Source organism: Uranotaenia lowii, chromosome 2 (genome assembly GCF_029784155.1).
Source record: "Uranotaenia lowii strain MFRU-FL chromosome 2, ASM2978415v1, whole genome shotgun sequence".
Taxonomy (NCBI): Eukaryota; Metazoa; Arthropoda; class Insecta; order Diptera; family Culicidae; genus Uranotaenia; species Uranotaenia lowii.
Genome location: NC_073692.1, coordinates 430,192,979 through 430,208,697, shown reverse-complemented (window position 1 = coordinate 430,208,697; position 15,719 = coordinate 430,192,979). Strand labels below are relative to the sequence as shown.

Below are 15,719 nucleotides of genomic sequence, written 5' to 3'. Positions count from 1 at the left end.
TCTAGATAAGTTCCGGTCGGTACTTCTAAAGTGTGTGGTTTTCGTCGCACGATTCAGAATTTTTCCTTTTCCATCGCGGTGTGCGGATTTAAAGCCGTCTAAATCCTCGTAGTTTTTCCGGTTTTATTAACTGGATTGCCGGCATCTCAGTTCACGAGCGAAACATAGTTTCCTGGAGCACCGACACGCACGATGGCATCACTAGTACAAGGCGTTCGCGGCTTGGTTTGCCGGAACTCGCAACTCGTTCGGTCTTTGGCTGTTCGTTCGGTCTCGACCCTCCAGAACCGGCAACAGTCGTGCCAGCAGCGTCAGCTGTTGTTCCGGCCTACCCAGCAGCTTCTGGCCAATCATGAGGTTAGTTTCGCCTGGAAGCGCCTTGTTTCCAGTCGAACAAGTTGTATCATTTTAGGCTTCGAATGATGGTTGAAAAATGGTGTTTATGTAACATTTCCAATACATGTATGTGTTCTGTTCCTTTCCGGTGGACGCGGTTGGCCGTATTTGAAACAGTTCAAGCTGCGGTCCTATTCTACTAAGCCAAAGATCAGTGAAGTCCAAGACAGGGTCCTGAAAGTGATAGCGGCCTACGATAAAGTTACTGCTGATAAGGTGCGCTAATTTATGTTTGTTTTTTTTTTCTTTTCCTTTTTATGTGTCTTGGGTTGTATGGAATCTGGCCTCGGAACAAAATCGTTCGCTAAAACCAACAGCAAATCGGACATAGGCAATTAGATTTTACCAGGAATTATAGCGCTAAGGAACCTCTAACGCTGCAGCTGATTAAGGAACGCGTACTGTTGGTGCTTAAACTGTACGACAAGATCAACCCGGAAAAGGTACGTTTAGCGCTCTGGCAGGAAATATTTAATGAAGATGGAATTAAATTAAGCAGAAACTACCTTCGAAGTTACCTAAGAATTTTATCCGATTTTGTTCTCATTTTTAACTTTAATTCTTATTTGTTGAATTGTTGAAAATTTTTGTTGAAAAGATGAATTATGAAAATATTTAAATTTCTAAAAATTAAAAAAGAACGAGAATTCCGTAAAGAAAACGGCTACCAAACTGTGCACATTTTTAGAATTTTCGTTTCTTCTCATTTCTTTAAAATTCGGAACTTTCATGATTCATTTTTTTTATCAAATTTGGCATATTTTGTGAAAATTTAAACCTTTTATTTATTTTGCATATTGATATTTCAATTGCACGCTACCTTTTTCACATCTAGCAAAGATTTTATCCATAATAAACTTTTCCTTTAGAATGTTGCGCATTATGCTGCTGCCTACCGATTTGCTGATGTCCATACAAACCATATTTATAATAAATATGTACTGCAAGCCATTGTCTATACTAATCAATATTCCTAACAATTTCAGCTGACTCTGGACTCGCATTTTATCAACGATCTGGGCCTGGACTCGCTGGACCACGTCGAGGTGATCATGGCCATGGAGGATGAGTTCGGTTTCGAGATTCCGGATGGAGATGCCGAAAAACTGTTCAAACCTGCCGACATCGTTCAATACATTGCCGATAAGGAGGATATCTACGAATAGGTTCTTATCTTACTTTTATTCTTTGCAAAAACACTTTCATTTGCCCCTAGCATCACTGTCTGGACATGGTGCAAAATTAGAAGCCAGGATTTGCGGAACCCAAACCGTTTGAATCGCACCCGCGGTGCTTCTGTGTAGATTTTAGAGTAAAGCGAAAACGGATGGAATAAAATTTTGATTCGACCAAGTTGAACACAAGTCAGCGCTCTGTTTGATTCGGTCCACCCCAAATTGTTGTTGAGGGAATCAGTTTGTCCGAAAGCCATTTGGAAAGTGATAGACTTTTTTTGCCTGTGTGTTTGAGATGACACAAGAAATGAGGAAATTTTGAAACATCGGAACGTGTATCATTCATAACTCGTAAGAAAACGTTCAAGGCATGTTATTGACCGTTTGTACTTATTTTTCTGGATTTTTAATCGCTTTTTAATTATTTTGGATGAAAAGGATAAAAATCCGAGAAAAAAAAAGAACCATGAAACCATCTGGGCTGCACTTTGTCTATCTCAACGAAGCACAGTACGAAGGTTTTATATTGTTCGGTCAAAGACAACATGCGGGTCAAGTCGGCTTTCTCTACGAAGAAAACCTGAGTCTTCAACTAAACGTCAAATCCGTGTTGTTGTACGGGGACGAAACATGTGCGTCAAACGCTGCCTTTGAAATATTATCCGCGCTTGGTAGTCTGGCTACTGGATCTCAAACTTGGAACTACCTTGCCAGCGTTTAAAAATGCTAAAGACATCGAAATTCGGAAACGTAACAAGAGATCGAATCGATTGGACGAACGCTACGAAGAGATGGGAACAAAATCTGCAGAAAGGAGATTGACTGGAATTAAAATGGTAATCGAAGAAGAGACATTGCTAGTCCTTTGAAATTAGAACTGACGACGAGATTCTTGAAATTGAAACTGAAAACATAAAATTTAAATTTCTTTCGCACAAAACAGCAATTGTCAAAATAAATAACGTTATATTTAGGCGTATTCACCATGCAGCATATAGTTTATAGAAAAATGTAAGGAACAAATCGAAAACACAACGCACATCACAAAACTTGAGAGACACGTAGCGCACATCCGAAGCACCTCTTCTAAACGGACCAATATAAAAACAGAAGCCAATGAATTTCAAATTAAGATTTATTGTAGTTTTCACTTCCTACGAATTAAGCAAAGTTTATTGTTTCTCTTTTTTTCGTAGCTCTAGTTTACAAGGAAATTAAGTGCTTTGTGGTTTACTTTAACACGTTTTAAACGAAATAAATAAGTTGGTTTTTAGTTCCAGTATCGATCTAAACATAATTTAAGCACATATCTTGACCTCATCATCACTGGTGCGGGTAGAATTTTTTTTTCGATTGGGGTTTTCGTTGAGAAAATTGTTTATTCCGGTTACGTCCGATCTAGATCCAACGTAGCGCGCGTTTAAACAACCTGAGAAAAGAGAAAAGAAAAACATTAATTTGTAATTTAAATAGTACTTAGTATTTAATAGATGGATGTTCTTTGTGCTAAAATCTATTTTCTGTGCGATTCTGAAATGAAAAGCACTGAAACGTTGTAAAAAGTGTCCACGATAAAATGTCCACGAGCAAATGTCCGCACCTTGGCCTCGGCCATAAGATTCTGCACAACCTGTGAATCAACCGTTTTTTGCATGTAAACCCATACTTTCTTCAGTTCCTCGACTGTCTTCACTACTTTAGGTCGTTTAAGAAGGTGCTGCTTCATAATCGCCCAGTACTTCTCGATAGGGCGGAGCTCCGGAGTGTTGATAGGGTTGAACATTTTCGGCACCTTAATTGACCTTATTGTCCGCATACCACTTCAGCACGTCTTTGGAATAGTGGCATGCGGCCAAATCCGCCCAGAACATTGTTGGGACGGTGTGGGCCTTCAGGAGAAGAAGCAGCTGCTTTTGGAGGCACTCTTTCATGTACACCTGTCCGTTGATCGTGTCCTGGTTCACGAAAAGTGCACTCCGCTTCCTGCACGTGCTGATGGTTTGCCAAACCAGGAATTTATTCGCAAATATCGACATCTTCTGAGTGCGGACATGCTCCGGAAGGCTAAATTTATCCTTGACCGTGAAAAACAGGTTGCCGGGGATCTGTTTGAAGTAAGCCTTCACATATGTTTCGTCGTCCATAATGCAGCCAACATTCGTCAGCATGTTGAGGTACAACTTCCTGGCACGGGTTTTGTTCTGCTTCTCGTCGCGATTAGGGGCCTTTTGTACCTTGAACGTTCGAAGCCTAGCCTTAGTTTTGGCCTTCTGGAAAAAACTTCGGCTTATGTACTTAGCCACATCCCGAACGGAGGTGCACATGTCAAATACTGTTGTGAAAGTGCATCGAAAGTCATAGATTCATTGGCCTGGATTATGCCGAACTGCCATGGCCCAAAGAGTAGCAAGAGACGTCTCCTTGAGAGCGTAGCACTGTCGAAACTACGTTACGGAGGAGCGGCCTGGAGCTCCGCGATAGAGCGCAACAGATCCAAATTACGGAGCACACATCGGCTGATAGCCATGCGAGTTTCCTGTGCGTACAGGATCATATCAGCAGATGCAGGTTTTGTCATCGCGGGCATGATTCCCATCGACATAACTCTGGCGGATGGTATGGAGTGTTACAAAGCAAGAGCTGCTAGCAGCTTCAAAGCTCAAGTGCCAGGAGCAATGGGACGCATCGAACAACGCAAGATGGACGCATAGGCTAATCCCGCGACTTCAGACTGGGTAAATCGGAAGTATGGATAGATCAACTTCTACCCAACGCAGTTCCTTCGGGGTCATGGGTGCTTTAAGCAATACCTTCATCGGTTTAACCTTATCAGCTCGACTTATTGCCCGGAATGCGTAGATACAGAGGAATCGGCAGAACATGCTATCTTTGTCTGTCCCAGGTTCATTTTTAGGCGTCAACAACTTTGAAATTTGAACGCTGAAAACATTGTGATGAAATGTGTCGCGACGAACAGTCGTGGCGTGCTGTAGTCGACGGGATCTAGCAAATCATGCGCGATCTGATAAGAATCAGGAAAGATGATGAACGGAGAGAGCGAGATAGTCAACCAAATTTGACAAGCTAATGGAATGCCTTGTTCCTCGTATGACACTTCAATTCAAAAGCAACGCGATCTTAGGGCGCTGTATAACCCTAATCTGGAATCATACGTGTGGTGGGACTTAAAAGGTTTCACGTACTCAGCTACGATCTTTCCTGCAGCAAAAGGAAGCGGAGATACTATTCGGGGTGGTCGTGACGGGATTCTAGCTTAGTAGTTTCTCAATCGGCCATGCCTTGGTGGTAAGAAATCCTGCGGGAGTGGTTGCTGTGACGGGCGCGAGTTACTTTGAAAGCGTTACCTAACCGGCACACGCCTCGGGGTCTTCCATACCAGTCTGAAGTTTTCGATAGAGGAAAAGGAGAAGAAGGAAAAGGAGAAAGAGGATTAAGCAGAACGATGATCAAGGAGAAAGACCAAAATTGAGAAAGAGGAAAAGGAAAAGGGTGAGATGTATAAGTGCATGAGCACAGCTTACCACTTGATGTAGTATCATAGGGTGAAACCAAGAGGCACATCTGGCACACGAAGCCCCAGATGGTTTTAGTGGGACGAACCCACTCACGGCAGCAACCACCCGACTGTTACGGTTTTAAGTCAAATTTTCATCTAGTAAAAAAAAATCCCGAACGGTGGCGTTCGGATTTCGGTTGAAGGCCCCAACTACGCGGTTGTGATTTTTGGTGTTGTACGGAATACTTTTCCTTCACTTCTGGGCTTCCGATCGGTGGTCAATCGTTCTTCGAATCGCTTAATCACTCGTGACACCGTGGAATCTGAGATTCCCAACGTTTTTGCAATGGAACAATGCGAGAGATCCTTGTTCTTGTGATGAATGCGCAAGAGCTGTTCTTTCGACTCAATTCCCGCGAGTTTTGATCACAGGACTTAAAACTTGCAGGATGTAAACAATACACCACTATAAACTAAATCCACCCAAATTTTCATTAAATTTTATCCAACGGTTAAAAAGTTAGAACAATTTCATAGTATGGCAATTTCATCGTGGACATCCGCTGACGCATTTGAAGTAAAAGTTTAACATTGTAGAATTTTTTTATCACGAATCTCTATGTTTCAGCAACAGCAACAGAAAAACGACTAAATCTGAAAAAAAACCTGAGATAAAAAAAACACCTTTTTTTCTGAGATAAAAAAATCCACGTAAATTAACATTCTCTTTGGCAATCGCTTAGTGAAAAGTATAGAAATCAGAAAATGTGTAACTTTAAAATATCAGCTCATGGTTCCCGGAGATAATAGTAATCAAAGTTGAGAATGCGCGGTCATTGGTACGGCGCGACCATTGGGTCTCGCACGGTATTGATGATTTGAGAATTTTCTAACCCCTTACTGTACTTTCATACTCGAATGATAATGTTTACCGAACAGATTAAATTAGGCGTATCAATGTTGATAGCGAAAATCAACAAACAACGAATCCCACGCTATTCTATAGGTTGATAGAGATAAGCACTTACTTTTATTGAAGAGTGATGATTATTTTTAGAAGATGAATTTTCCATCAGGTGTGATGCTAGTGTTTTATTGCTGTTGATTGTTGTGTTCTCATTAAACAAATAAAAATTTGTTTGTGTTTCAAAGACAGCAGGTATTGGCTTAGTACGAACGGATCGCCGGAGGCACGGTGTTGCATTCTTCGTTTAGGGTATGATCGATGACCGGGCGATAACCGATGGTGACTTCGCCAGTGGCCGGATCGATCCATAGCAACGTGTGCTTGCGCCAGTGCTCGGTCATTGGTTTCGCTTGTTGACCCTCCAGGGGTTTGCTGTAATCCTGGATATAGAAAAAGTAAAACAAGTTAAAACAGTTCAGAATAGAATGATGTTACACCGTAGTCTTACCAACTCATCGACTCGTTGTTTGTAATCTTCACGAGCATGAGCACCTCGTGATTCCTTTCGGTTTTCAGCTCCCACGATCGTCATGTTGGCATTAAGAAGCAGGTTCTGTAATTCCAAAGTTTCAACCAGATCCGAGTTCCACACCAACGAGCGATCGGAAACTTTGACATCCTTGATGGACTTGTAAATATCTGCCATCTTGCGCACGCCTTCTTGCAGCGTTTTTTCCTCGCGGAAAACGGCCGCGTGATTCTGCATGGTCTTCTGCATGTTCAGACGCAGTGTAGAGGTAGGAATAGCTCCATTGGCGTTGCGTACCCAATCCAAATTGGCAACAGAAGCTTCACCAGCGTTAGGTTTAATGTCTGGAATCTTATCGCCTGGCCTGTTTTCGGCGGCAATTGTTTTAGCGCACGCTCTGCCAAACACAACTAAATCAAGCAACGAGTTTGCACCCAGTCGGTTAGCTCCATGTACAGACGAGCAAGCGGCTTCACCACAAGCGTACAGTCCGGGAACGATCTGATCGTTGCAAGAAGAATCCGTGGTCAGCACTTGTCCCTTGTAGTTCGTTGGGACACCGCCCATGTTGTAGTGAACGGTTGGCAATACCGGAATTGGTTCGCGAGTTACATCGACACCTGCAAAGATCATTGCTGTTTCCGAAATACCTGGCAGACGTTGAGCCAATTGCTCTGGGGGCAAATGGTGCAGCTGCAGGTAAACGTGATCCTTTTCGGGTCCACATCCACGCCCTTCACGGATTTCTATTGTCATTGAACGGGAAACCACATCACGAGAAGCCAAATCCTTAGCAACTGGTGCGTAACGTTCCATGAATCGCTCACCCTGAGAGTTGATCAGATAACCACCCTCTCCTCGACAGCCCTCAGTAATCAGACAGCCGGCACCATAAATTCCAGTCGGATGGAATTGCACGAATTCCAAATCTTCCGAGGGCAGGCCAGCACGTGCAACCATAGCAGTTCCGTCGCCGGTACAAGTATGAGCAGATGTACAGGAGAAATAGGCTCGGCCATAACCTCCGGTAGCAAGAACCGTGTTCTTAGCGCGAAAACGATGAATACTGCCGTCCTCCAAGTTCAAGGCAATCACACCCACACATTGGCCGTTTTCCATCAACAAATCCAGCGCAAAATATTCCACAAAGTAGTTGCAATCGTAGCTCAACGATTGGCCGTACAGGGTATGCAACAGGGAATGGCCTGTACGATCTGCCACACAACAGCACCGATGAGCTTGGCCACCTTTGCCGAACTTCAAGCTTTGACCACCGAAGGCACGTTGATAGATTTTACCATCGGGAGTTCTGGAAAACGGCATACCGTAGTTTTCGAGTTCGATGACAGCCTTCGGCGCCTCTCGGGTCATATAATGGATCGCATCCTGATCTCCCAACCAATCGGATCCCTTGACCGTGTCGTACATGTGCCACTTCCAGTCGTCTTCCTCCATGTTACCCAACGCGGCATTGATACCTCCCTGGGCCGCCACGGTGTGTGAGCGGGTCGGAAACAGTTTCGTAATCACGGCAGTCTTGAAACCTTCGGCAACCAAACCGAAGGCAGCCCGGAGACCAGCACCTCCGGCTCCGACAACAACCGCGTCGTAGGTATGGTCCACCACCGGGTACTCCTTGGAGATCGCATCGGCATGGGCCTGGGCATTGTTTTGGCCAACGGTGAAATGCAATCCTCGCTGAGAGCTGGCGGCAGTCAAACCACGAGCCTGTGAAAGGTAAGGTATGTGATTAGAAAACTAAAATATTAACAGTAAAAAAGGGTATTCAGGTAAAATCGTAAAATGAGGTTTACGCTCCAAGACCTAACGTGCGTTTCAGTTATCCTATAAGGCCCAGGCCCAGAAAAAGGCAGAACGCCAGATATTGCAGTTTATCTTAGGAACTTTGGAACCGATTTCAACAAACAATATACCATTGAATTACTTGAAGTCTCAACATTTTCAAGAATCTGTAGAATACAGCAGTTAACCCTCATTCTTTCCTGAATTTTTTTCCCGTTATAGTCCCCGGAGTGTCAATTTGACACTTCTGAATCTCACTTGTTTCCCTAACGATTTTTAAAAAACTTATAGTTTTGAAAACCTCGTAATGTAACTCAAATATGTTTGCAGACATTATTCTGTAGATGGCGCCTGAATCAGTCATTTCTTAGGCAACATAAATACACACCTTCAAAATACAAAGACCGGAAATGTCCCTCTGATCAACGTGCTTTGACAAGATTGCGTTTTGGACACACTAGACTGACACATGCTCATCTGTTTGAAAAAACTTCTCCACCATATGCCAGTTTTGCGGCGTTCAAACCACTGTGCAGCACATTCTGATCGACTGTCAAGGATATAAGGAAGCTCGCGAGGAATTCAACATTAAGGGATCTGTGTTCAAAATTCTGAAAAACGAAGAATCACACGAAAAACCACTTATCGAATTTTTAAAAAAATGTAATATTTATAAATTACTGTAAATCTTCTACAAGCCACGAATGTCACAAGGATGGTAAAGTGTCATTAATAAAACCTTTAAAAAAAGACATTATTCACCTACAACACTTCAGTTTTCCGTTAAAAAAAAGATAAATTGTAAAATTAACTAATTTTAACTACGAAAGTTAAAGTTTTTTCTAAGTGTTGAGAACACAATAATTCGTAATAAGTATGACTGAACAGAACGGTAAAAAAAAAAATTCGTGTCGTTTTGCAGAGATTATAAAATTAAGAACTACATTTTGGAATTCAAAGTTAAAAACTTTTAAAGCATTGTGAACAAATCAGTATCAGGCATCAGTAATCAGATAACAAAAAATACTCCAAATCAAGTCAACATACTTATCTGGAAACTCCTTAGAGGCTTCCTGGCGAAATGTAGTTCCATTTAAAAAAATTTCTACATGTACATTCTGCTACGCACCTCAAATGAACGTATTCAAAATGATCAACTGTTTAAAATCGATAAGTTTTTGTTGTACCAATAATAATTACAAACATGCTGAATACAGATGTTTCTGCTGTGGCCAACCTTAGCACAGTTGCATTTCTAAAACTGATTGTATAGCAAATGAAAAGAACAATAAAATGTTTGTAAAATTTTCACTGTTGTCAAACCGTGATGATCAAATTCAAGAGGTACTTAGCCTGAACGAAACATCGATTTCAACTAGATAGTTGCGTATATTAACTGAACGTAAACGAACAACTAATTTGATCACGAGATGCACTTAGCACTATCGTCACTGTTGGTGTTATTATTTTCATTATTATTTTATGCGGATAGTAGTAGGTACTTAAACGATAATCTCGGCTCTATCAAAAAACAAACATTTCTCAAAAAACAAAACTAAATACGCAATGCTTAACCAGTGAAAAATATTTTCCACACGGATGCATATTCAAACACTTTCAAATATTTCATTTATATATCCCATTAATCGCCCTTTTCTTTGCAGCTTTTGCATTTTCCAATTCTCTCATATCCAATAGTTCCCGTATTATTTTTGTACGATTCATTATAATCATTCGCACGCCCTTAATGTAATAAAAAAAAGCCACCATCAATTTGTTAATCGCTCTAATGTTAGACTATTGAAGTTTCATGTTCTTATCGCAAACCAAAGTTGCAACTTTAAGGCAAGCGAAAATTTCAAATTAAAATAAGACAATCATAGGTCTTTACCATTCCATGTACCATTCATAATCGCGTTACATAACTGCAGAAAAATCTTTTAGAAAATCGCCCGACAGATTCACGCTTGGGATAATGAGAGTAGAAGAACCAGTTTTTTTTCATAAGGTTGTGTAATCTGGCCTTAAGCATTTTCCAGAATTTTCATCATTAATTCCACCAATAATACGAGGGCAAAGGGGCTGAGGGCTAGCAAGGGGGTATCACTTACCGCGGATACGGCGCTCTTGGCCAACATTGACGGCAGTCGCAGCATTCCGCTCATGGTCTACGATGCCTCGGGGGAAGATGATGCACTACTGAAGCACTTCACTTTCGGATCGGCAACGTTTCACTCTTAACTTTGGCACTTCCACTAGCAGCAGCAGCAGCACAAAACGGAAACGCCGCTCCAAAAACCGCAGCACAGAACGGGAAGGAGGAAACAAATTATCCACCTGGCACTGCCGCACCAGATTCAAAGATGTAGAGTGGAAAGCGCACTGTGGCACCACACACAGAAACTCGCGAAAAGTGTCGCGCGGCCGTCCGTACCGCCCGTCGGTCTCAAATGGATCGTCCCAAAACGCGTGTGTGCGACAAAGTCGTCGTGCAATCACTTTGCGAAAATAAGGGGGAAAGAAAATTTGGGAAAAAATCTGACTTTTCAATCAAGTGCTGTCAGTTTACGGTTATGCTGTGTGATAGCGGGATTGTGGAAAGGGTAATGCCGCCAATTTGCACACAAAATCCTTCACAACCACAACAGCCCACTATGAGATTAGAAATAAGCAAACATCGGAAAAGTGATTTTCACCAATATTTTTTTTTATGGAAAGAGACACTTTGATAAGGAAAAGTTCAAAATTTTGGTGCTGTAGAAGGTACCATGATCGAGGTATTGATAAATAACGATGGAAAATGGCGAAAAACTGATAATTTTACGGATAAAATAAACTTTTGAAATGTCTTATTTATGAACACTAATCAAAAATCAATTTACGAATACGCCGTTAAGATAATGTATATACTCTGATCATTTATGAGCACTGCCTAGCAGTGTCGTCAGGTGGTTTTGTCGAAAATAGGGACATCGCGATGAAAAAATCAGGATTTTTTTAAAATGGAAATAACTAAATTACATAACTAAATGCGAAAAACAGGTAAGAAGACATCTCAAATTAGGCGATAGAAGCGAGCAGAACTTTGGCTGGCCTATATGTAGTTTAGTTTAGAGTTTAGTTTCTTTATTCAGTTTATTTCGAAAAACATAACTCAAATATCATCTGAACCAAAGATAATTATCGGTTTACCTATTTTATTTTAGTTTACCTATTTTGATAGTTGTTTTCATCATTTTGCTATAAATACAGTTATAATTTAGATATTTTTGAAAATAAAAAACATCATTTAACAGACTTTTTTTAAGAATCATGATAATTCGTATGCCTTTTTTTAAAGATCAGGCCCTGGCTGGCCCGCCTGGCCCGGATCACCAATTTAAATGCTGGCATCGCTGATTTACAGCATTGATTATGATCTCTCGCGGATCAAAATATATTGATAGAAGGTATGCTATTTTGATAATCTGAATAAGTATTATGTACTTATACTTATTTCAGAATTCAGAATAAAAAAATATGATTGTAAGATGAAATTTTTTATACGAATTCTTCAAACAAAAACGTTTTATAGATTTTGATAACAAAATTAATAAGAAATTCGTATCCAACATTTAGAATCAAACTTTTATCTAGCGAAAAAATGTGTAGCACCATAGGCTAACAACATAATTTTTATATCATCAATTTCAAATGCTTTTTATCAAATTTTAAGCCAAAAGATTCGTTTCCGCATTTTATCAGAATAGTCCTATTTGCCGCTGGTAGTGTTCGTGATATTATGCTGGTTGCTTCACCAACACTTTTCAGTTTTGGGACAATCAACCTCAAAAACGACCATGTGCGTCGACCGGCTGTCCGTTTTTTGTACCGAAAGTTTTTGAGGTTAATTGTCCCGTCTCATCTGTACACGCTCAGCAAGTGTGCGTAAGAAATGTCAAAAACAACTCTATAAGGGTATATACGGGCGCCAGTATTGGCGAAAAATTGGCCTCAGCCATAACCTCAAACTTTGATGAGCTGACGGCCTCGCCAGTGATGCTAGGCACGTTACTAAAATCAGTATTTGTTTTTTTTTTTAACTAATTATAATATTTCTGATTGATTAATTTTTTTAACAATCAACAGCTAATCGTTTGAATTCATTACGGGGGATCTCTAATAAAATTGATGAAGATAAGCCATCTTCCGCTAATGAATTTTCAAGGTGAATTTAAAACATCTGCAATATATTTTCATGTACTGCTCGGTAAAGTAAAAAGAATTGTTTCCAACTTCTAAACGAATGCAAAATCATTCACTGTTACAAAAAAAAAGTAAATTAATAAAAGCCACGTTGATGTTGACTATGAAAATAATAGCCTGCATGCTCCGATTATTTATAACATTTTCACATAATTCGCTACATCGTTTAAGTGTGCGATACAGACAGTTGTTATTCAGTTCAGATAAATGTTGCGTTTATTTTCATATTCTTATAGAAATCTAGGGGAAAGTTGCAAATTCTCAGTACTCATGAAAACGTTTTTCAATAAAAATTCAATTTAAAATATAATCATTTTCCAAATATCAATGCACTTGGCAGCCCTGACCACCCAAAAAAATCAAAACACGGGCATCTGTGTGTCGCTTTTCCACAGGGCGAATTTGTCGATATTAGTACCGCAAAATCGCGTTTATCGTGCGCCCATCTCAAAAATTGATTCTGTTCTCCCATGGTTTGAGGTTAGGGCTGAGGCCTCCTGCTAAGGTGGTGTTCGTGTAAAACTGTCAATATATCCTAATAGAAGCATAAGGTGTTACCTTCCCATCAACCAGGGATGCCAGGTGTTGAGGAGTAAAAATCTGGGCAATTTCGAAAAAAAGTCTGTGTTTGTCTGTGCACAGGGAAGATCACAAATTTGATACTAAATAAGACATTTGACGGTGCGTGTGAGCGGGGGGGGGGGGGGGGGTTTCCTGTGATATTCAGGTTATTATCGCGCTAAGAACACTGTTTCCTACCACGTTTCATGTTCATCTTATTAAAAAAAGAATTGGTAATGAATGCTTGGTGAAATACCAATGAATACAAGCGAGATTTCAGTCTAATCTGGCACTTACGGATCAAATCCGATGCATAAATCTTGGTTTCATCACTCAATTTTGAAAATCTGTAAAATCTGGGCACTCTCAGCAAAAATCTGGGCAAAATCTGTGTCTGACCAATATCTGGACGAAGGGTCAAAAGTCTTGGTTTTACAGACAAATCTGGGCACCTGGCAACCCAGCCATCAACTCATCTTGAAATTCTACCATTTGATTATCACTTCGTGCATATCGGGCCGGCTAGGAGCAACATCTTGTTAGAAACTTTTTTTTTGTCTGGTATGTTTCACGGGTCCGATTTTAAATTCACTATTCACTGTAATTTCTATTTTCAGATACACTTAGGCATCTACTTTTTTCATGATGTTGGCCATCCGGGGAGCGCTTTTCGGAACTTTCAGGTAATTTCTCGGCCCAAATGATTTTATGTTGATAATCAAAAAGTGTTATGTAAATGTTTTGTCGGCACTGATCTGGTATTGATTTGTTTTCTATTTCTTCTCATTAGAAATGTTCCTGCTGTCTTGGGAGTTCGCAGCAAGCATACCCTCCCGGATCTGCCGTATGATGTGGCCGCATTGGAACCTGTGATTTGTCGAGAAATCATGGAGGCACGTTGAATTAATTGAATTCAACATGGCTTCTATCAAATTGTTTTGTTTTGTATTTTGTCTGTTCAGGTTCATCATCAGAAGCATCACAACGCTTACGTCACTAATCTAAATGCCGCTGAAGAACAGCTGAAGGATGCCGTGGCCAAGAACGATGTCTCCAAGATCATCCAACTAGGCGGTGCCATCAAGTTTAATGGTGGAGGTCACATCAACCATTCCATCTTTTGGCACAACCTGTCGCCGGATAGCTCAAAACCATCGGCCGAATTGGCCGAGGCCATTGAGCGAGATTTCCATGGATTGGAAAACTTTAAGAAAGAGATGAAGGCGGCTGCCGTGGCCGTACAAGGCTCGGGCTGGGCCTGGCTTGGATACAACAAGAAAACCAAAGCTCTGCAAGTGGCCGCCTGTCCCAATCAGGATCCTCTCGAGGCTACCACTGGTAAATTATGTTTTTTGACAAGGTTGAAAAAAAAACGAAAGCTTTGACTAGGTTTATCGTAGTTCTTTTGATAAATTCTTTATTGGCTTTTTAACGACCTGTCAGCAACGATAGAACCTTGATTACTGAAACGAACTAGTATTTTAATTTATGAGGTATGCTTAGTTATTGCGAGAAATGACTCAAAAGTGGTTACATTTTTATTTACAGGTTTATAATCTGAAGCCTTTGTGCTGTTTTTTTTCGACAAATTAAAAATTATCAATTTGTTTTTCGACGAATATTTGATTTTTCTCAACATGACCTTATAGTTTTTTGGTAACTATTTGATGGATTGATCATTAATGGGAATAAAACTTCATTTCAAGTTCCCTTTCGTGATTATGTGTTATGAACGTTTGAAAACTTATGATAAACGTGAAGATGAAAAAGGAGCAATTTTCTTTGATAAAACATCGAACTTACCTATCTGATCGGTGTCCTTTTTTGTATTTTTCCTTTTAGGATTGGTGCCACTGTTCGGGATCGACGTCTGGGAGCATGCCTACTATCTGCAGTACAAGAACTTGAGACCGAACTATGTCGATGCCATCTGGGACGTTGCTAACTGGAAGGACATTTCCGAACGCTTGGCCAAGGCGAAGTAAATCGAGGCATATGCATCTGCCTACACAAACAACTCAATTGCCTGTCATGCTTTTCTGCAAGTGTCTATGTTAATTTGCAATATCAATCTCCGAATAAAAAAGCGTTAGTTCTAAAAATAAACAAAAATAAAATATTTATGAGTTTCTAAGATTTAATAGAGAATTCCATCCGAATGAGTTTCAGTAATAGTTAGGTTTAGCTTTTCAACATTCGTTTGATTAAATTCTTCAAAAGAAAACATTTGTAGTTAAATTTCAAGTTTATTAAAGTAAGTAACATCTATCTTATAATGTGCATAAGTTTCTTATGAACTAGAATCGCAAGGGATAATATTCACTCGTATTTATACTGTTTCGGAAGTACTTTGAGTTCTTTCAAGCAAACTATTGCCGCTTCTAGTTTCGCTTTCGACTTCACGTTGCTTCCCTTTACGCCAGCGTAATCAAAGCCATTGACCGTGACCTTGAAGATGAACTTTTTCGCATGGATCGGTCCTTCGTCCAGGATGGTTGTGAACCTCGGGGAAGGTATCTTACGTTTGCTGCAATACTCTTCCAGAATCGAGATAGGATGCTTTCCCTCGGTTACGATTTGTATAAC

At 40.4% G+C, this 15,719-nt stretch overlaps 3 protein-coding genes across 4 annotated transcripts; 2 read left to right on the top strand and 1 right to left on the bottom strand.

The window, feature by feature from the left end:
* On the top strand, positions 1-1,793 carry LOC129741442 (acyl carrier protein, mitochondrial). 2 transcript variants are annotated; one of them, XM_055733176.1, is made up of 3 exons: positions 1-357; positions 514-612; positions 1,383-1,793. In XM_055733176.1, the coding sequence occupies exons 1-3, from the start codon at positions 193-195 to the stop codon at positions 1,560-1,562; spliced, it is 444 nt and encodes a 147-aa protein (XP_055589151.1). In that variant the 5' UTR covers positions 1-192; the 3' UTR covers positions 1,563-1,793. The 2 variants fall into 2 exon arrangements, with proteins under 2 accessions (XP_055589151.1, XP_055589150.1); XM_055733175.1 differs by lacking the exon at positions 514-612 and adding an exon at positions 714-839 and having other exon boundaries at positions 4-357.
* Positions 1,794-2,688: 895 nt separating this feature from the next.
* LOC129741434 (succinate dehydrogenase [ubiquinone] flavoprotein subunit, mitochondrial-like) lies at positions 2,689-10,814 on the bottom strand. The gene is made up of 4 exons (XM_055733163.1): positions 10,439-10,814; positions 6,504-8,252; positions 6,117-6,435; positions 2,689-3,000 (listed from the first exon to the last, which is right to left on the bottom strand). The coding sequence occupies exons 1-3, from the start codon at positions 10,490-10,492 to the stop codon at positions 6,256-6,258; spliced, it is 1,983 nt and encodes a 660-aa protein (XP_055589138.1). The 5' UTR covers positions 10,493-10,814; the 3' UTR covers positions 2,689-3,000; positions 6,117-6,255.
* Positions 10,815-13,603: 2,789 nt separating this feature from the next.
* Positions 13,604-15,254, top strand: LOC129741440 (superoxide dismutase [Mn], mitochondrial). The gene is made up of 5 exons (XM_055733172.1): positions 13,604-13,694; positions 13,751-13,816; positions 13,924-14,026; positions 14,096-14,471; positions 14,976-15,254. The coding sequence occupies exons 2-5, from the start codon at positions 13,776-13,778 to the stop codon at positions 15,116-15,118; spliced, it is 663 nt and encodes a 220-aa protein (XP_055589147.1). The 5' UTR covers positions 13,604-13,694; positions 13,751-13,775; the 3' UTR covers positions 15,119-15,254.
* The last annotated feature ends 465 nt before the right edge of the window (positions 15,255-15,719 follow it).